The sequence below is a fragment of the Meles meles genome, chromosome 6 (genome assembly GCF_922984935.1).
Source record: "Meles meles chromosome 6, mMelMel3.1 paternal haplotype, whole genome shotgun sequence".
NCBI classification, from domain to species: Eukaryota; Metazoa; Chordata; class Mammalia; order Carnivora; family Mustelidae; genus Meles; species Meles meles.
The window spans coordinates 29,349,114-29,371,985 of NC_060071.1; the positions used below are offsets into that span (position 1 = coordinate 29,349,114).

The 22,872-nt window shown below is 37.2% G+C and overlaps 1 protein-coding gene across 3 annotated transcripts in view; it reads right to left on the bottom strand.

Annotated features, from left to right (window-relative positions):
• TUBGCP5 (tubulin gamma complex associated protein 5) overlaps positions 1-22,872 on the bottom strand; it is a 103,687-nt gene that overhangs the window by 73,868 nt on the left and 6,947 nt on the right. For all 3 annotated transcript variants that reach the window (XM_046009117.1, XM_046009118.1, XM_046009116.1), the window contains exons 4-6: positions 20,994-21,090; positions 20,460-20,539; positions 19,920-20,055 (exon numbers count right to left, since the gene is read on the bottom strand). In XM_046009117.1, coding sequence (XP_045865073.1) covers positions 19,920-20,055; positions 20,460-20,539; positions 20,994-21,090 — 313 coding nt within the window. The remainder of the gene's footprint in view (positions 1-19,919; positions 20,056-20,459; positions 20,540-20,993; positions 21,091-22,872) is intronic.

Here is a 22,872-nt window from a genome sequence, read left to right on the forward strand (position 1 = left end):
TTGGGACTTCATCAAGATCAAAAGTTTCTGCACAGCAAAGGGAACAGTCAACAAAACAAAAAGGCAACCCACGGAATGGGAGAAGATATTTGCAAATGACAGTACAGACAAAAGGTTGATATCCAGGATCTATAAAGAACTTCTCAAACTCAACACACACAAAACAGATAGTCATATCAAAAAATGGGCAGAAGATATGAACAGACACTTCTCCAACGAAGACATACAAATGGCTATCAGACACATGAAAAAATGTTCATCATCATTAGCCATCAGGGAGATTCAAATGAAAACAACATTGAGATACCACCTGACACCAGTTAGAATGGCCAAAATTAGCAAGACAGGAAACAACGTGTGTTGGAGAGGATGTGGAGAAAGGGGAACCCTTTTACACTGTTGGTGGGAATGCAAGTTAGAGCAGCCACTTTGGAGAACAGTGTGGGGATTCCTGAAGAAATTAAGAATAGAGCTTCCCTATGACCCTGCTGGGTATTTGCCCCAAAAATACAGATGTAGTGAAAAGAAGGGCCATCTGTACCCCAATGTTTATTGCAGCAATGGCCACGGTCACCAAACTGTGGAAAGAACCAAGATGCCCTTCAACGGATGAATGGATAAGGAAGATGTGGTCCATATACACAATGGAGTATTATGCCTCCATCAGAAAGGATGAATACCCAACTTTTGTAGCAACATAGATGGGACTGTAAGAGTTTATGCTAAGCGAAATAAGTCAAGCAGAGAGAGTCAAGTATCATATGGTCTCACTTATTTGTGGAGCATAACAAAGAACACGGAGGACATGGGGAGATGGAGAGGAGATGGAGTTGAGAGAAACTGGAAGGGGAGATGAACCATGAGAGACTATGGGCTCTGAAAAACAACCAGAGGGTTTTGAAAGGGTGGGGGGGGGGGTGGGAAGTTGAGGGACCAGGTGGTGGGTAATAGGGAGGGCAGGTACTGCATGGAGCACTGGGTGTGGTGCAAAAACAATGAACACTGTTACACGCTGAAAATAAACAAATAAAAAAAAATGACTGAATAAAATATACTAAAAGAAAAAAACAATTAATCAAGAACAGGCAGATCACTCTGCTTTGTCCCCCCAAGAGATTATAGTTTCCTCCCTCCTTTTTTTTTTTTTTTTGGTTTTGTTTTGTCTGTTTTGTATCATCTTGACTATGCGGATCTGTGGTAGTTTCCCACCACTTTGAATTTTTTTCTAGGGTACATTTTGTTTGGGTCCTGGTTGATATTTTGGACCCTGTTCATTCACTCAACCATCCCCTCAACACAATGACTGGGAGGAGGAACTCTCAACAAAGAAAAGAACCAGAGACAATGTCCTCTGCCACAGAGCTAACAGATATGGATATAAGCAAGATGTCAGAGACAGAATTCAAGATAGTAATTATACAACTAATAGCTAGGCTTGAAAAAAGCATACATGACAATATAGACTCTCTAAGGGCAGAAATGAGATTTAATCAGGGCAAAGTTAAAAATGCTATGAATGAGATGTAGTCTAAGCCAGATGCTCTAATGGATAGGGTAAGTAGGGCAGAAGAGAGAATAAGGGATCTAGAAGACAGACTGATGGAAAGGAAGGCAATTGAAGAAAAGAGAGAAAAACAACTCACAGCACCTGAAGAGAAACTTAAGAGAATTTAATGATACATTGAAAAGAACCAATATCAAGGTCATCGGGATCCAAGAGGGGGTGGAAAGGGCTAGGATTATTTGAGCTAACTATGTCTGAGAACATCCCTACTCTGGGGAAGGAAACAAGGGTTCACATCCAAGAGGCAGAAAGGACTCCTCCCAAAATCAATAAAAATAGATCAACACCCTGATATATGTTAGTGTAGTTTGTAAATCTTAGAGCCAGGGAAAGTATCCTGAGAGTAGCTAGGGGGAAGAGATTTCTCACATATGGAGTGAGGACATCAGAATAACATCAGACGTATCCACAAAAACTTGGCAGGCCAGAAAGGACTGGCAACATATATACAGGGTATTAAGTGAGAAGAAATAGCAGCCAAGGATTCTTTATCCAACAAGGGTATCATTTAGAGTGGAAGGAGAGATAAAGAGTTTCCCCAACAGAAAGAAACTGGAAGAATATAGGACCACCAAGACAGCCCCTCAAGAAATATTAAGGGCAATACTATAAGTAAAGAGAAACAACAAAAGTAATATAGACCAGAGTGTCAGAGACTCTGACACTCCCAGAAAGCTGGGATAAGAAAGTGTCAGAGACAATCTACAAAACAGGTACTTTACAGGCAATACAATAGCACTAAATAAATATCCAATAGTTAGTCTAAATGAAAATGGACTGAATGCTCCAATAATAATTATTTAAAAATCCAGATATCAGACTGGATAAAAAGCAGGACCCATCAATATCTGTCTATAAGAGACACATTTTGAACCCAAAGACACCTCTATATTGGAAGTGAGAGGATAAAGAACCATTTACCATGCTAATGGATCTCAAAAGAAAGCTGGGATAATAATCCTCCTATCAGACAAATAAGATTTCAAACCAAAGACTGTAGTAAGAGAGTAGAGGGCCACCATATCCTACTTAAAGGGTCTATCCAACAAGATCTAATTATTGTAAATATCTATGCCCCCAACATGGGAGCATCCAATTATATAAACCAATTAATAACCAAAGAAAGGAAACATATTGATAGTAATACATTAATACTAAGGGACTTGAACACTCCACTCACAGCAATGGACAGATCATTCAAGCAGGAGATCAGTAAAGAAACAAGAACTCTGAATGAGACATTGGGCCAGATGGGACTTCACACACATATACAGAACATTCCATCCTAAAACAACAGAATATACATTCTTCTAAAGTGCACAGGGAAATTTCTCCAGAACAGACCACATACAGGGTCACAAATTAGGTCTCACCTGATATCAAAAGCCAAAAGACTGAGATTATTCCCTGCATATTTTCAAACCACAGTGCTTTGAAACTGGAACTCAATCACAAGAAGAAGTTTAGAAGGAACGCAAACACCTGGAGCCTAAAGATCATCCTACTAAGGAACAAATAGGTCAACCAGAACTTAAAGAAGAACTTAAATAATTCATTGAAACTAATGAGAATGCAAACTCATTGGTTCAAAACCTATGGGATACTGTAAAAGTGGTCCTAAGAGGGAAGTACATAGCCTTCCAAACCTCTTTCAAAAAGTTAGAAAAATCCCAAATGCACAGCTAACCTTATACCTAAAGGACCTAGATAAAGAACAGCAAATAAAGCCTAAATCAAGTAGAAGAAGAGAAATAATAATGACTAGAGCAGAAATCAATAAAACAGAAGCCAGAAAAAACAGAAAAGATCAACAAAACTAGAAGCTGGTTCTTTGAAAGCATTAATAAGATTGATAAACCTCTGGCCAGATTTATCCAAAAGAAAAGAGAAAGGACCCAAATTAATAAAATCATGAATGAGAGGGGAGAGATCACGACCAACACCAAGGATACAAAACAATGTTAGGAACATATTATGAGTAACTATATGCCAACACATTAAGCAATCTGGAAGAAATGGATGCATTCCTGGAAACTTATAAACTACCATGACTGAAACAGGAAGAAAAATCTGAACAGACCAATAACCAACAAGGAAATTTAAGCAATAATATAAAATGTCCAAAAAAACCAAGTGTCCAGGGCCAGATGGCTTCTCACGGGAATTCTACCAAACATTTAGAGAAAAAATTAATACCTATTCATCTGAAGCTGTCTCAAAAAACAGAAATAGAAGGAAAACTCCCAAATTTATTCTATGAGGCCAGCATTACTGTGATTCCAAAACCAGGCAAAGACCCCATCAAAAAGGAGAATTATAGACCAATATCCTTGATGAACAAGGATGCCAACATACTCACCAAGATACTCGCCAAGATACTAGCTTAATTTGTTGGCATACACTTAGAAAAAAATTTCTAACAATTGTTTCTGTATCCTTGGTGTTGGTCGTGATCTCTTCCCTCTCACCCATGATTTTATTAATTTGGGTCCTTTCTCTGTTCTTCTTGATAAGTCTGGCCAGAGGCTTATCAATCTTATTAACGTTCTCAACAAATACCAACAGTACATTCAAAGGATATTCCCCACAGCCAAGTGGAATTTATTCCTTGACTGTAAGGGTGGTTTGACATTTGGGTATCAATGTGATACATCACATTAAAAAAAGAAAGGACAAGAGCCATATGATTCAATTGATCAGAGAAAGCATTTGACAAAATATAGCATGCTTTCTTGAATAAAACTCTCCACAGTGTAGGGATAGAAGGAACTTACCTCAATATCTTAAATGCCATCTATGAAAAGCCTAGAGCGAACATCATTCTCAATGGGGAAAAACTGAAACGTTTTCCTCTAAGGTCAGGAACACGACAGGGATGTCTCACATGAGACATCACATGAACAGACACTTCTCCAAAGAAGACAAACAAAAGGCTAACAGACACATGAAAAAATGCTCCACATCACTTGGCATCAGGGAAATACAAATCAAAACCACAATGAGATACCATTTTACACCACTCAGAATGGCAAAAATTAACAAGGCAGGAAACAACAAATGTTGCGAGGATATGGAGAAAGGGGAACCCTCTCACACTGTTGGTGGGAATGCAAGCTGGTACAGCTATTCTGGAGAACACTATGCATTTTCCTCAAAAAGTTAAGAACAGAGCTACCCCTTGGGGCACCTGGGTGGCTCAGTGGGTTAAGCACCTCTGCCTTTAGCTCAGATCATCATCTCAGGGTCCTGGGATTGAGTCCCGTATCGGACTCTCTGCTCAGCTGGGAGCCTGTTTCCTCCTCTCTCTCTGCCTGCCTCTATGCCTACTTGTCATCTTTCTGTCAAATAAATAAATAAAATCTTAAAAAAAAAATAGAGCTACCCTTGACCCAGCAATTGCACTATTAGGTATTTACCCCAAAGATACAGATGTAGTGAAAAGGAGGAGCACATGTACCCCAATGTTCATAGCAGCAATGTCCACAACAGCCCAACTGTGGAAGTAGCCAAGATGTTCTTTAACAGATGAATAGATAAAGAAGATGTGGCTCATATATACAATGTAATATTACTCAGCCATCAAAAGGATGAACAGCTACCATTTATATTGACATGGCTGGAACTAAAGGGTATTATGCTAAATGAAATTAATCAGAGAATGACAATTATCATATAGTTTCACTCATATGGGGAACATAAAGACTAATGCAGAGGACAATAGGGGCTGGGGGGAAACTTAAATGGGAAGAAATAAGAATAAAATACCATTTGACACTCTTGACACTAGGAAACAAACTCAGGGTTGCAGAAAGGAAGGCCGGTGGGGGGATGTGGTAACTTGGTGATGGGCAGTAAGGAGGCCACATGATGTGATCACCACCGGGTGTTACACTGAACTGATGAGTCATCAAACATTATATCAAAAGCCAATGATGTACTATACCTTGGCTATTTGAATTTAAACCAAAAAAAAGATTAAAGAAAAAGAACTAATAAATGAATTCAGTAACATTTCAGGAGACAGAATTAATGTAAAGAAAACTATTGTGTTTTATAGAGAAAAATTTTAAGAAAACAATCCCATTTAAAATTGCACGAAAAATTATAAAATACTTAGGAATAAAACTAACCAATGAGGTAAAAGACCTGTATTCTTTTTTAAAAATTTTTATTTATTTATTTATTTTTTAAAGACCTGTATTCTAAAAGCTACAAAATACTGATGAAAGGACCTGAAGATGACACAAAGAAATAGAAACATACCCTGCTCATGGATTGGAAGAACACTATGTTGTTGTTTTTTTTTAATTTCATTTATTTATTTGTTAGAGAGAGAGAGAACAGAAGCAACGAGGTTGGCAGGCAGAAGGAGAAGCAGGCTCACTGAGAAGTAAGGAGCCCGATGCAGGACTTGATCCCATGACCCTGCTATCATGACCTGAGACAAAGGCAGACACTTAGCTGACTGAGCCACCAGGCATTCCTGGAAGAATACTGCTAAAATGTCCATATCACCCAAAGCAGTCTACTGAGTCAATGCAATCCCTATCAAAATACCAAGAGTGTTTTTCATAGAACTAGAAGAATACTAAACTTTGTATAGAACCACACAATTCCCCAAATAGCCAAAGTAACCTTGAGGGAACAACAAAACTGGAGGTATCACAGTCCCAGATTTCAAAGTACAAAGTTAACAGGAATCAAAACAGTACGATACTGACACAAAGATCAACAGAATAGAACTGAGAGATAAATCAACACTCACATACTCAATTAATCTATGACAAAAGAGGCAAGAATATACAATGGGGAAAAGACACGAAATTAGAAAGCGTGGGTAGCTACATGCAAAATAATGAAACTGGACCACTATCACAAAGATAAACCAAAAAATGGATTAAAGATCTAATGGAAGACCCGAAACTACAAAACTCCTAAAAACAAAACAACAGAAACAAAAACAAAAACAAAACATAAGCAGTATCTCCTAGACATCAGCCCTAGCAATATTTCTCTAGATATGTTTCCTAAGGCAAAGGAAACAAAATAAAAAAGAAACTATTTGGATTATATCAAAATAAAAAACTTTTGCACAGAGAAAGAAACCACCAACAAAATAAAAGGGAAACCTACAGAATAGAATAAGATGCATGGAAATGATATATCCCAATCAATAAGGGTCTAATATCCAAAATATATAAAGAACTTATACAACCCAATACCAAAAACCCCCAAAAAATCTGATAAAAAAAAAAATGGGCAGAGGTCCCAAATAGACAATTCTCCAAAGAAGAAATGCAGATGCCAGACACATGAAAAGATGCTGAGCATTACTAACTTTCAAGGAAGTTAATCAAAGGAAATGTAGGAAGGCAATGTAAATCAAGGAAATGTAAATCAAAACCACAATGAGCTATAATCTTACTATGCAGAATAGCTATGCGGAGGGGCTAGTATCAAAAAGATAAGAAGTAACTGGGCAGAATGCCTAGTCTCAAAAAGACAAATAATAAGAGGTTTTGATGAGGATACGGAATAAAGGGAACACTTCTGCACAGCTGGTGGGAGTGTAAATTGGTGTGAGAAAACAGTATGGAATATTTCCTCAGAAAATTAAAGTAGAAATACCAATGACACAATAATTTCAGTTCTGGGTATTTACCTGAAGAAAATGAGAACATTAATTTGAGAAAATATACGTACCTCTATTTTTGTTGCAGCATTATTTACAATAGTCAAGATGTGGAAGAAACCTAAGTCACCTAAGTGACTGTCAATAGATAAATGGATAAAAAAGATGCAGTATATCTAGAGAGAATTGAACTATTATTCTGTAATAAAGGATAATGAAGTCTTACTATTCATGACAACAATGATGGACCTACAGGGTCTTATGCTAAATGAAATAAGTCAAGAAAGAAAGACAAATATCATATGATTTCACTTATATGTGGAATCTAAAAAACAAAACAAACAAAAAACAGAAATAGACTCATAAATACAGAGAACTAACCAGTGATTGCCGAGGGGAGAGGGATGGGGGGGATAGGTGAAACAGGTGGAAGGGATTTAGAGGTACAAACGTCCAGTGATAAAATAAGTTATAGGGATGAAGACTACAGCATAGGGTATATAGTAAAAAATACTGTAATAACTTTGTACGGTGACAGATGGTAACTACATTTACTGGTGGTGAGCATTCGGTAATGAATACAATATCAAGTCACTAGCTGTATGCCTGAAACTAATATAATACTATATCAACTATACTTCATTTTAAAAAAATCAAAAGAAAGTAAAAAAGACTAAATGAAGAACCAGGTAACCCCTAATTTGTGGTTTGCCTGCTTCAAAAATCTTGGCAATTCAAAATTACATTTTTGTTTACATTTATTTGCTTACTGACATTTTCACATGTTGGTAAACACGTTTAAAAACTTTTGTTAATGGTTTTCATTAGCTCCTATGAGGCAAATAATTACCTATCCAAACTCATTCTTTAAAATATCACTTTGCATATTGTTGGCTTTCTGTGAAACTGAATTTTGGTGCAAAAAATATTTAATATTACCAAACAACAGTGACTTTTTCTAATTTAAAATGAATTAAATAACATATAGTGTGTTCTTAGTTTCAGAGGTAGAATTTAGTGATTCAAGAGTTGCATATAACACCCAATGCTTATTACATCAAGTGCCCTCCTTAATGCCCATCACTCAGTTACACCATCCCTCCAACCACTTCCCCCTCCAGTAACCCTATTTGCTTCCTACAGTTGAAGAGCCTCTTATGGTTTGTTTCCCTCTATGATTTCCTCTTATTTTATTTTTCATTACCTTATGCTCACCTGAAAAACCGGTTAACTTTTAAGATACTTCTACAAACAATAAGTTGTATATGAGTCCAACATTTAATATACAGGCATTAAATATGAATCAGTATTAAAAAGAGTTCAGCCAAAAATAGTAAAAAGCTATTAACATATCAAAATACTCTTTTGAGAACCACACTACTTTCAAATATAACTAAAATCATTTAGTTGAATGATCTAATAGTTCTGGGATCTCAAGTAGGATTCTAATTCATAAACATCTATCTCAGTGTGATCTATGACAGATTTCAGAATCACCTGGAATTTTAGTTTAACATACAGATACCTCAAACTGAACCTACTAAAAATCAGACTCCCTGAGTTAGGTGCCCCAGAAACAGTGTTTTTTTGTTTTGTTTTTTTTTTTTTTTTGTCATCCATACGTTTACTTTGCTAAACAGAAATTACAAATTCTGAATGGGTCAAATCTATAAATCTTTCCCTTCAGTGTATGTGATTTTTGGATCTTTTTTTTTTTTTAATTTATTTATTTTTATTTGCTTATTTACAGCATAACAGTGTTCATTGTTCTGGCCTCACACCCAGTGCTCCATGCAGTACGTGCCCTCCCTATTACCCACCACCTGGTTCCTCAACCTCCCACCACACCCCACCCCCTCCCACCGCCCCTTCATAACCCTCTGGTTGTTTTTCAGAGTCCACAGTCTCTCATGGTTCATCTCCCCTTCCAGTTTCCCTCAACTCCCTCTCCTCTCCATCTCCCCATGTCCTCCATGTTATTTGTTATGCTCCACAAATAAGTGAGACCATATGATACTTGACTCTCTCTGCTTGACTTATTTCGCTCAGCATAATTTCTTCCAGTCCCGTCCATGTTGCTACAAAAGTTGGGTATTCGTCCTTTCTGATGGAGGCATAATACTCCATTCAGAAACAGTGTTTTTAAAGTTTCTCCAGGTGGCTTCTTATGTGTAATAAAATTTTAGAAATAATTACTTTCAAGACCAAAAATATAAATTCTTCTAAGTTGTCTTGACTCTAGTCAACATTTCCTGCCTCTCAGATAAAGTTGTTCCATCCTTTAGGTTCTCTAAATCATTACAATTTATTTATAGCACTTACCACACTGAATCACAATGCACCTGTTAACAATATAGTTTTCCACACTAGAATGTGAGTTCTAAAGCACTAGACTCTGCTTTTTGTTTTTGTATCTTTAGCCCAACAACATCTGATGAACAGCAAGAGCTCAATGAATCTGGTTAAATGAATAGATGAATACATGAAACATCACAGTTCTAAAAAGAACATGTGACTTTCATTTGTCCTCAGATGAAAAAACTTACCCATTTCCAATCCCAAATGGTATAAAATTAGCATCATATTAATCTGCCCAATAATCAGTTAAAATCTGGGGGGGGGGGGCAGTGAGGAAAACAGAATGTTTAAAAATTCTAGATACAACTTTAAAACTTCAGCTTTCTTAAGTTTTTCAGTCTCAAAGAAAAAAAAAAAGGAGAAAGTCCCCATGGAACCAACAAACTATAATTAATAGTAAGTTTAGTAAGAATGCTGGATATAAGAGCACTTTATGAAACCCAACAGTGTTCTTGTACACCAGCAATAAAACAAAAAAGGTATCATTCACAGCAAAAACTATGAACAGATATCAAAATTAATACTTATGATTTTTATAAAAAGAATTTCCAAATCTAGTAAAATGAAAAATTAGAATTAATGTAAATATTCTCATAGTAAAAATGTCAAATCTCCCCAAGCTAAATATGTAAATTCAATGCAATCCCAATAAATTCCAGCTGGATTTTAAGAAGAATTTACTGTCTCTAAAAAGTCATGGAAGAATAAGAGTTCAGGGACACCTGAAGGGCTCAGTGGGTTAAGCCACTGCCTTTGGCTCAGGTCATGATCTCAGGGTCCTGGGATCGAGCCCCACATCGGGCTGTTTGCTCAGCGGGGAACCTGCTTCTCTCTCTCTCTCTCTGCCTGCCTCTCAGCCTACTTGCGATTTTTCTCTGTCAAATAAATAAATAAATAAATCTTAAAAAAAAAAAGAAGAGTTCACAAATAAAGTCAAATTTTTGTTCTAATACATTACATGTGTAGACTATATTATATATGACATACTATATATAAATACTGTATATAATTTTTTCCCTTTTTTTAACTGAAATTTTGATAGTTAACATATAGTGCAATATTAGTTTCTGGATTAGAATTCAGTGATTCATTACCTACACACCCACTGCTCATCATAAGAAGTGCCCTGCTTAATACCCATCACCCATCTAGCTCAATCCCACTTGCCTCCCTCCATCAAACTTCATTGTTCTCTGTCATTAAGAGTCTCTTAAAGGTGTTATATGCAACTAATGAGTTGTTGAACACTGCATCAAAAAGTAATGATGTACTGTATGCTGACTAACTGAACATTAAAAAAAAAAGTCTTTAAATGGCTTGATTTCCTCTCTCCTTTTTTTTCTTTTCCCCCTTCCCATTCGCTCATCTATTTTCTTTCTTAAGTTCCACATATGAATGAGATCATATGGCATTTGTCTTTCTCTGATTTATTTCACTTAGCATAATACACTCTAGCTCTATGCCTGTTATTGCAAATGGTAGACTGCTTTCTTTTCGGTGGTTAAATAATATCCCATTGTGTGTACGTGTGTGTGTGTGTATGTGTGCCACATCTTTTAAAATTTTTAAATATTCAATTAACATACAGTGCATTATTAGTTTCAGAGGTAGAATTTAGTGATTCATCAGTTGTGTATAATACCCAGGTTCATTACATTACATGCCCTCCTTAATGCTCATCACCACATCCCTTCACTCACTTCACCTCCAGCACACTGCAATTTACTTCCTATAGTTAAGAGTCTCTTATGATTTGTTTCCCCTATGATTTTGTCTTATTTTATTTTTAACTCCCTTTCTCTATGATACTTTGTTTTATATCATAAATTCCACATTTATGAGTGAGATCATATAATTGTCTTTATCTGAATGACTTATTTTCCTTAGCATAACACTAATTCCAGCCACATCACTGCGAAGGGCAAGATTTCACTTTTTGATGGCTAGGTAGTATTCCTGCGTGTGTGTGTGTGTGTGTGTGTGTGGTTGCTATAAACACTGGGGTGCAGGTGCCTCTTCAGATCACTAAGTTTGTATCCTTTGAGTAAATACTCAGTGGTGGAATTGCTGAGTAAATACTCAGTGGTGGAATTTCTGGGTCCTAGGGTGGCTCTGTTTTTAGCTTTTTGAGGAACATCCATACTGTTTTCCAGCATGGCTGTACCAGCTTGCATTCCCACAGGCAGTGTAAGAGGGTTCCCTGTTCTCTGCATCCTTGCCAACATTTGCTGTTTCCTGACTTGTTCATTTTAGCCATTCTGACTATGTGAGTTGGTATCTCACTGTGGTTTTTATATGTATTTCCCTGATGCCAAATGATGTGGAGCACTTTTTCATGCAGCTGTTTGCCATTTGTATGTCTTCCTTGGAGAAGGTCTATTCATGTTTCTCTTGCCTTTGAAGATGTGTCTAGAAAAAAGTTGCTGTGGCCAAGGTCAAGAGCTGCCTGTGTTCTCCTCTAGGATTTTGATAGATTCCTATCTCACATTTAGGTCTTTCATTTTGAGTTAATTTTTGTGAAGGTGTAAGACAGTGGTTTACTTTCATTCTTCTACACATGGCTCTCCAGGTTTTCCCAGTACCATTTGTTGAAGAGTCTGTCCTTTTCTCATCAGATATTCTTTCCTCCTTTGTGGAAGATTAGCCGGCCACACAGTGGAGGGTCCATTTCTGGGTTATCTATTCTGTTCCACTGATTTATATGTCTGTTTTTGTGCCAGTACTATTCTGACTTGATGATTACATCTTTGTAATTTTGCTCAAGGTCCAGAATTGTGATGCCACCAGCTTTGGTTTGCTTTTACAACTTTCCTCTGGCCATTCAGGGTATTTTCTCAGTCCATACAAATTTTAGGGTTGTCTGTTTCACTTCTGTGAAAAATATTGATATTTCCATAAGGATTGCATTGAATGTGCAGATCACTGTGGGTAGCATAGACATTTCAACAATGTTTGTGGTTCCAATACATGAATATAGAAAGTTTTTCCATTTCTTTGTGTCTTCCTCTATTTCTTTCATAAGTGTACTATAGTTTTCAGAGTATAGATCCTTTACCCCTTTGGTTAGGTTTATTCCTATGTATCTTAAGGTTTTTGGTGCAAGTGTAAATGGGAACAATTCCTTGATTTCATTTTCTGTTGCTTCATTATTGGTGTACAGATTTGCAACTGATTTCTGTGTATTGATTTTACATTCTGCCACATGACTGAAATCCTGTATGAAAGATAGCAATTTTGGGGTGGAGCCTTTGGATTTTCAACATAGAGTGTCATGTCATCTGTGAAGTGTGAGACTTTGACATCTTATTTCTTTTTGTTGTCTGATGCTGAGGCTAGGACTTCTAGTACTATATTGAGCAACAGTGGTGAGAGTGGACATCCCTGTCATGTTCCTGACCTTGGGGAGAAAGCTCTCAGTTTTTCCCCCTTGAGGATATTCACTGTGGGCTATTTGTAGATGGCTTTTATGATACTGAGGTATATTCTCTCTATCCCTACACTGCACAGTTTTTATCAAGAACAGATGCTATATTGTCAAGTGCTTTTTCTGCATCGAGAGGATCATATGGTTTTTGTCCTTTCTTTTACTAGTGTGATGTATGCACATTGCTTGATTTGTAGATGTTGAACCAGCACAGGAATAAATCCCACTTGGTCCTAGTGAAAAATCCTTTTAATGTACTGTTGGATCCTAATAGCTAGCATCTTGATGAGAATTTTTGCATCCATATTCATCAGAGATTTGGTCTGTAATTCTTTTTGGTGGGGTCTTTGGTTTTGGGATCAAGGTAATGCTGGGGCACCTGGATGGCTCAGTTGGTTAAGTGTCTGTCTTTGGCTGAGGGTATGATCCCAAAGTCCCGGGACTAAGTCCCGAAACTGAGCCCCACATTGGGCTCCCTGCTCAGTGGGGAGCCTGCTTCTCCCTTTCCCTCTGCTCCACCCCCTACTCATGCTCTCTCTCAAATAAATAAATAAAATCTTAAAAAAAAAAAAAAAGGTAATGCTGGCCTTATAGGCTGAGTCTGGAAGTATTCCTTCCATTTCTACTTTTTCAAACAGCTTCAGAAGAATACGTTTTAATCCTTCTTTAAATGATGGGTAGAATTCCGCTGGGAGGCCCCCTGGACCTGGACTATTTTGTTGGGGGATTTTTTATTACTGCTTCAATTTCTTGGCTGGTTATGCATCTGTTCAGGTTTTCTATTTCTTCCTGTTTCAGTTTTGGTCGTTTATGTTTCTAGGAATGCATCCATTTCTTCCAGATTGCCTAATTTGTTGCAATACAGTTGCTCACAATATTCTCTTATACTTTGTTGTTGTTGTTGTTGTTGTTTTTGCTTGTATTATCAGTGTTGGTTCTGATCTCTTTATGATTTATTTGGGTCCTTTCTCTTTCTTTTTGATAAGTATGGCTAGGGGTTTATCAATTTTGTTAATTCCTTCAAAGAACCAGCTCCTTGTCTTGTTGATTTATTGGTTTTTTATTTGTTTGTCTCTCATTGATTTGTCCTAATCTATATTATTCTCTTCTCCTGCTGGATTTAGGTTTCATTTGCTGGTCTTTCTCTAGTTCCTTCAGGTATAAAATTAGGTTTTGTATTTGAGACTTTTCTTATTTCTTGAGAAAGGCTTGCATTGCTATATACTTCCCTCTTAGGACAATCTTTGCTGCCTCCCAAAGGTTCTGAACTGTCGTGTTTTCATTTTCATTTACTTCCATGAATTTTTAAATTCTTCTTTAATTTCCTGGTTGACCTGTTCATTCCTTAGTAAGATGCTCTTTATCCTCCATGTATTTGTGTTTCTTCCAAATTTTTCCTTGTGATTCAGTTCAAGTTTCAAAGCACACTGGTTTGAAAATATGCAGGCAATAATCCCAATATTTTGGTACCAGCTGAGACCTGATTTGTGATCCTGTATGTTAATTATTCTGGAGAATGTCCCATATGCACTCAAGAAGAATGTGTATTCTGTTGCTTTATAAAGGATGAAATGTTCTGAATAGACCTGTGAAGTCCACCTGGTCCAGTGTATCATTCAAAGCCCTTTTTTTCTTGTTGATCTCTGCTTAGATGATCTGTCCTTTGCTATGAGTGGAGTGTTAATGTCCCCTACTATTACTGTATTATTTTCAATGAGTTTCTCTAGTTTTGTTATTTGGTTTGTATAACTGGCTTCTCCCAATTTAGCAGTATAAATATTTATGACTGTTAGATTTTCTTATTAGATAAACCCTTTAATTATGATACAGTATCATATTACAGTCTTTGGTTTAAAATCTAACTTGATATAAGGACCGCTACTCCAACTTTCCTTTGATGCACATTAGTATGATAAATGGTTCTCTATCCCCTCACCTTTTTTTTTTTTTTTAAAGATTTTATTTATTTGACAGAGAGAGAGAGTGAAAGAGGGAACACAAGCAGGGGGAGGGAAGAGGGAGACGCAGGCTTCCTGCAGAGCAGGGAGCCCAGTGTGGGGCTTGATCTTAGGACCCTGGGATCATGACCTTAGCTAAAGGCAGACACTTAACAACTGAGCCACCCAGGTGCCTCCCTCCCCCTTCAACCTGGGGATGTCACTGGGTCTAAAATGAATCTCTTGTAGACAGCATATCAGGGTTCTTTTTTAATCCACTCTGTTACCCTGTGTCTTTTGATTGGAGCATTTAGCCTATTTACATTCAGAGTAATTACTGAAAGATATGAACTTAGTGCCATTGTTATTACCTGTAATGTCAATGTTTCGGTGTAATGTCTTTGTTCCTTTCTGGTTTTGTTACTTTGGGGCTCTCTCTATGCTTATAGTACCCCTTTTAATATTTCTTGTAGGGCTGGTTTAGTGATCACAAATTCTTTTTGTTTTGGCAGCTTTTTATCCCTCCTTCGATTCTGAATGACAGTTTTGCTGGATCAAGTATTCTTGGCTGCATTATTTTTCTCATTTAGCATGTTGAATATATCATGCCTGTCCTTTCCGGCCTGTCAGGTCTCAATGGCCAGGTCTGCGTGGCCAGGTCTGCTGCCAACCTTATGTTTCTACCCTTTAAGGTTAAGAACCTCTTGTCCCAAGTTGCTTTCAAGATTTTCTCTTTATTTCTGAAATTTCTAAGTTTCACTATTTTATGTCAAGGTTATCGATTTTGAGGGTGATTTTCTGTGCTTCCTGGACTTGAAAGCCTATTTCCTTCCCCAGATTAGGGAATTTCTCTGCTTTAATTTGTTCAAATAAACCTTCTGCCTCCCTGCCTTCCTTTGGAACCCAAATAATTCTAATATTGTTTTGCTTTATAGTAGTGCTGATTTCTTGAATCCTCCCCTTGTGATTCAGTAGTTGTTTATCTCTCTCAGTATCCTTATTCTCCATCATTTTGTCTTCTATATCACTGACTCCCTCTTCTGCCTGATTTATCCTAGCAGTCAGAGCTTCCATTTTTTAATTGCATCTCAGTAATACCCTTTTTGATTTTGACCTTATTATATTTTAGTTCTTTTATTTCTCCAGCAAGAGATTCTCTACTGTCTTCTATGCTTTTTTCAAGCGCAGGCAGTATCTTTATATTCATTGTTTTGAATTCTAGTTCTGACATCTTACTTATCTCCATATTGATTAAATAACTGGAGTGAGTACTGCCTTTTGTCCTCTTTTTTGGAATGGGTTCTTCCACCTTGTCATTATATCCAGAGAACTGAAGATGAAAGAGAGGGAAGATGCAAAAACAGCAACAACGAAACCAGAAAAATATGCGCTATACAAATCAGTAGAGAACAGAAACCAGAGAAAAGGAAAGAAAGAAAAATAAGAATAAATCAAACAGAAAGTTGAACAGAAGAATAAACTATATTGTGGGTGTATTTTGTTTTGTTAGAAGAAACTGGATACCAAAATGGGAAAGAAAAACTTATATACACACAGAAATGTGGTTGAATACAATGAAAGGAAGCCAAAAATGAAAAAATATTTATAAACCTTAAGTGAAAAAATGAAAATTAAAAAAGACACAAGTAAAGAATTGATATGATAAGAAAACAGCTGAAAAGGATAATAAAATATAAAACTGAAATGAGAGCAGAAAAACATGTACTAATCAGAAGAGAACAGAAACCAAAAAGAAAAGAAAAGGAAAAAAAAATGGGAATAAAATCAGATAAGAAGTTGAACAGAATATTAAACTAGATCCTGGGTGTATTTTGGTCTGTTTGTTAGAAGAAACTAGATCCTAAAATAGGTAAGATAAACTTATGTATATACATAAAAATTTAGTTGAATACAATGAAAGGAAGCAAAAAATAAAAAATACTTATATAAACTGTAAGTGTAAAAATTAAAATTAAAAATGACTTAAGAAAAGCATTGCTAAAATAAGAAAATAGCTGAAAAGGCAAATAAAATATAAAACTCAAAGACTAAGGAATGATAAGAATAAACCACAAATGCTACATAAACCGGAGTTTTACAGTTCTGTATTATCAGTAAACTTGCTATTTACCAGAAGTTCCTGCTAGTCTTCTGGGCGAGGGGCCTGTTGCAGTTTCCCTGGTGTCTTTGCCTGGGTGGAATTGTACCACCCTTGCCAGGGGGCCAGGCTCAGTGTATACAGATCCAGACTGCACTATGTAGTGCTATTTTGCACCTTGAAGGCATTTTGCACTGATGTGGGGAATGAAATGGTACTGTCCCAATCTCTAGACCCAGAGGTGAAAGTTCATGCCTCCTACTTGTCAGTGAGACCTCAAAGAAGAGGAGTCAATCACTCATGTCTCCCTGGCTTCTGTCCAAACTATGTGTTCACCCAGCCTGTGATGAACATTTTTATCTTAGGCACATGACCCTGATTTGAGTTTCCAAACTTATGGACTCTTGTGGCACACACCCATACCACACCTCCTGTGGGAGGGAGGAGGGTATCCTTGTGGTTCTGCCTCTTGCTGGGCCCCTGCTCAGAAACTGGTGGCACAACCATGCAGTGGTTTGCAGTTTATGCCAACACCAAGCAGAAAGCCAGCACCTGAACTCACTGTTTGTAACCGGCTTCTTTGCTCGAAAGCTTGGGATCTCTGCTGCACTCAGGCACTCCCTTCCTTTTTGTGACCCTAGGGATCCTGAGACCATGCTGTCTCACCTAGGATTCCACCCTGCTCTGCCTCCTGAGCACCTTTCAGGCAAACTTCTAAAAGTTCCAATTTTGTACTCTGCTGCTTATAAGACATTTTGGTACCTGGCTTATGGAGGGTCTCTCCCACCGTGGTTTATCTTGCGGTATATCACCTCAGATTCATGTCTCCACATCTCCTACCTTACAAAAAGTGGTTGTTTTTCTATTTGTAGAATTGTGGCAATTCTTTTTTCAGATCTCTGGTTGAAGGTTTTCAGAATGATCTGACAACCATCTAGATGTTTTTAAGGAACCAAGAGCCCCTGAGGGAAACTAAGATCTCCTACTCCCTTGCCATCTTACCTCTGTCACTTACCACATCTTCTTTATTGGATATTTGGGCTCTCTCCATAGTTTGACTGTTGTTGATAATGCTGCTAAGCCAATTTTGAAAAAGGATAAAGGAGGTGATGGGGAAACTTGCCTTCTTGTGTTGCAATACATTATCATACAGCCATATAAACAAAAACATTCTGTTCCTCAGCAACTCAGACTGAAGGGAGAGAACAGTGTTCAGAAATACATATATATATGAAAATCTGATATATAATAATAGTAGAATCACAGAACAATGTGGATAGAATGGGTTATTTACTAGATGCTTCTGGGAAAACTGGCTCATGATATTGGAGAAAGGTAAGTTAGACCCTTTAATCTCAGTTCATATGTAAAAGTGGACCTGCTGGTCACTAAAGACCTAAACGTAAACTATAAAAAATCAAAGAGAAGGAAAATACAAAGGAATGTTTTTGTAGAAAAAATATCAAGACCTAAATGTTTACTGTATCATGAAAAAATTTACAGGTCTGAGTACAACAAAATAGTGAAAAATATCATAGATTTTGTTTGAAGTATCTCATGAAAAATGTTAATAGTAAGGTGACTAGATAACTGCAATGTCTAAACCTAGGAATAAATATCGAGACATACAACAAACTCTGAAGGATGGGGTTGGGAAGGAAATCATGAAACCCAAAAGAAAACAGGCAGAGGGTATCAAAGGGAACTTCACAGAAGGAGCAAGACTGAAGGACCTGAAGAGCCACAAGTACTTATCCTGAACACTCAGACAAATGCAAATTAAAACAAAAGCAGCCCAAATCAGAGAGGTGGATCTTACCAAGTAGGGAGTAGACTGTAGGCCAAGTCCATAATGGGCATGGCACTAGGTAGAGGGGGCAAAAGCAGCTCAGGGACTGTCCACAGGGAAGTGATACTTTAAATGTGGTACTGCAAACTGCAGAAACATATACAGCAGTTAGGGGTAACAAAAGAGATGTTCACAGAGTTGACAGAGGCAGATTTAAAACAGAGATAAATAATAGAACAAAGTCTGCACATGGAATAATACCAGTACATAATTTAAAACAGAAAGCACCGACCAACAGAGAGTATTTTACAAGAATGTGACTTGTGTGAGAACACAGGTATCAAATACATTACAACAGGCACCTAGAACTGGGCTAGCCAAGAAAGGGAATGGGGAGCAAGAATCAGAAATAGCAGAACAGATGACATAAACCAAACTAAAAGTTCCTGCATGGACTAATAATGGCCATACTCTGCCATAAAGGTCTGATATAAAAATTAAAAAGGAAAGGATAGAAAAAATAAGCCAGAAAATCATTAGGATGCTAAATCAGCTTTAAATACTCTGTCTATTTAGCAAGGTTCAAGTTCAGTGATCACAGTCTGGTTACATATCCCAGCTTCTGGGGTTAGTTTCACAGCTACATAATCACAGAAATACCAATGTCACTAGGACTTTGTTTCCTTACCTACAAAAGGAGGAGAAGGATTAGATAATCTAATCTCTGAGGTTGCTTCCCGTTCTTTCTAGAGTCTACCCATTCATAGTTCCTCACTAAAACTCAAACATTGCAATTTAAAATTCAATTGTACCAATGTTTTTTCCTTTTATTTGGTTACTAACTTTAGCAAAGTCAACCCTCCTCCAATAAAAAACAAACTGAAATATTTAGGACTAGTAAAGTTCTCAGAACTATAAAAAAAAGAACAGAATTTCACTCTAAATCACTTCAACATTAATTTTGTAGTGCCACTTCTTAGACACTACAGATCTACTAATGGTTTAAAAAGATTTATGAGGATGGCAGAGCTTTTCATATCTTAAATCACACAGAACTGATTCTCAAAGCGTGCTTGTACTATCACAAGAAAATGATGCAACTGAGAATACACAGTACCTTTCCAGCTGACACAAGGCCCCAGTTTTCTGTTTTGATCTTGTTCTTCTAATGGTGTCCTGTCCACCTGAATCCCAGAGTCTTCTCTACTTAAGGGATGTTGACCATCTTCATCTTCGCTGTCTTCAGACCAATTCTGATTAAAAAGGGAATATATCTTACTCTTAAGAAATGTATGGTGACTGGAGCTATTTAGATGAAAAGATTAAGAAAATTTCAGAAAAAAAGCAAAAACTACACCTAATGACACTTCTTTCTAAATGTGTTGAAAATTACTATGATAGCCTGGAATTATTTTTGGTGGCAAAACCTCCAAGGTTAAAAGATACTCCTTCAAGGATACTTACTTTCATTCCATTCAGCTTCCTAGTACTATTGATTCAGTGCAAAATCTTAATAAATCTTTGATAATAAACTACTCTAATTTAGTGAAGAGTGTTTTTGCTTTAGTTAAGTTGCTCTAGGGTAGAAGGAACCCCAAAAATAATGTATCCCTTGGCATATATTTATATTTTCAATAACAAAACTATTGCCACTTACTGGAGTGTCTATATTTGGACCAAGATCAATTTCTTCACCTTCCATCAAGTATTTTCCCCAGTCAAAATCATCTTTCTTTTCTAAAATGTAACAGAAAAATTTCATCAGCATTATCACAAATATGTGGGGGAAAAGACCCCCAAACTATAAGAAAAAAGTCTAACAAAACTCAAAATGCACTCAGGAGACGACAAAGTTCAAAAAATACTGAAACACTCAATAAATTGATACTCTAATACATTTTAAAATTTAAAAATTTTAAAATCTTCAAAGTGATTTTTCTCTTTATATAATCAAAACTAGTTTAAAGTCAGAACTTAAAATTTTAAATTATTTGTAATATGCAATTTGTGATACAATTTGCAATATAAATTGTGTTTGCAATACAAATTTGTACAATTTGCAATACAAATTTGTAATACAACTTGCAAATGTATCCAAAGCAAGAGAAATTTTTACAAGTTTTTATAAAATGTCTGATAAGTAATAAAAACAATTTCACTTTTGTTATATATTAAACATTTGGCAACATACCCACTTCTTTATCTCTTGGTGTTTCCACATAATTGCTGTTTGAAGGAGAATCAGATAGACACAGAAGCAGTGACAGTATGGAATAATGTGCATCTGTCTTTAAAACAAAAAATGAAGATATGAATCACTGAGGTTGGTGAGAGCTTTCAAAAGTAGTTTAAGAAAAGATAACCCCTTGTCAATTATGTCCCCAATATTTTTTCTAGTTTGAGAAAATGTGAATTATATCTAAATAAGTCCTAATCTCTAAACCTTTTTTAGCGTTCAAATGTGTACACATAAAGAACATGTCAAGAATGCATTACCTGGGCTAGGCAAGATGGCAGAGGAGTGGGGGACTCCGTTTCAACCAGTCCCCTGAATTTAGCTAGATTATCTACCAAGCCACTCTGAACATCCATGAAATTAGACTGACACGTAAGATTATGTGTCTGGATCTCTACGAGGGCAGAGGATCATCAGTCAAGAGGTATGAAGGACAGAATTATGACTGCATGGACAGATGTCAGAGGATAAACAGAAAGGGGAGGGAGCTACCAGAATCTAGCCACTGGAAAGCAATACCCCAGTGTAAAAGCGTCCTGTGCCTGGGGACCAGTGACAGCTTCCAGAGCAGTGGTGGTGGCATGGGAAGGGCTTGATAACAGTACCTAAACAGAATCTAGGAGCTTAAGGGGCAAATGTCAGACCCGGGCAGCTGCAGGTGTGGACCTGTGCCTACAGACCCAAGGGCCCCACTGCTACCACTGCTTCTGTGACTGCCCATGCCCAAGAGGACCCAGTGTGGACCTGGGGTTAGCTGCTGCCACCTGCCCAGACTGGGATTGATCGTGGTTTTGGAGGCACAAGGGGCAGAGACAACTGGGGGCCTGGACAACCACTGAGAGGACTGCTGGGGACGTGTACCACCTATGGGAGGCTCCAGTTTTCAGCAGCGCTTCAGAGGGGGAAACTGTGTGTTCCAGAGGATTCAGAGAGGAGCAGGCTGTGGCTTCTCTCCTCTGGGGCAGAGGTCTGGATGCAGACATTTTCCTTTGCTCTGACCCCTTGAAAAGGTATGAAAAGCTGCCAGAGAACAAAAGCCATCAGAGAACAAAAACCCAAAACACCAGTTTCCACAGAGCCCAAACCCTTGATAAGGGGTTAGAGCAACTCCTCCCAAGCAGGCTTGCCTGAAAAATAATGTGGCAGGCCCCTCCCTCAGAAGACAAGCTGGAAGAAAAAGAGGAAGAGAACCTGAGGGTCCTCCAAAACTGTAAAACCCCAACACCAGGGGAAAATAGTATATTGAGCACCTGGTCTTGCCTTATAGCTTGTGTATTTCTTAGATACAATTTTTTTTTAATTATTTCTCATGATTCTTCTTTTTTTTTCTTTTTACCTACTTATCATTCCAACTAGATGTTTAATACAATATTTTTTTTTTTTTTGCAGGAAAAAAGCATTTAATAAAACTCAATACCTGTTCCTGATAAAAATCCTAGAAAACTACAAATAGAGATACTATTCCTTAATCGGATAAAGAGTGAATTTTAAAATACAATATATTTCATAGTAATTTTTAACTTGTACTTTTCACACCGATACTTTTTTTCTTTATCTTTTTTTATATATAGGGATATAAGCTTCCATGTAGTCCTTTTTTCCCATTCAGTACTATCTTTTTTAGTCTCCCTGTAACTCTGGGAAGTAGTGCTCTCTAACAAAGAGAACAAAAATACACCCAGGAAGAACTGAAACACCCTACCTCGACTGAGAGATTATAGCCCCTTTCACCTCACCACCCCCCACCCCGTTTTGAACTTTATAAATCTTATTCTTGGGTTTCATTTTGGCTAGGTTTTTTTTGATAGGCTTCTGATTGCTCTGCATTTTCCTA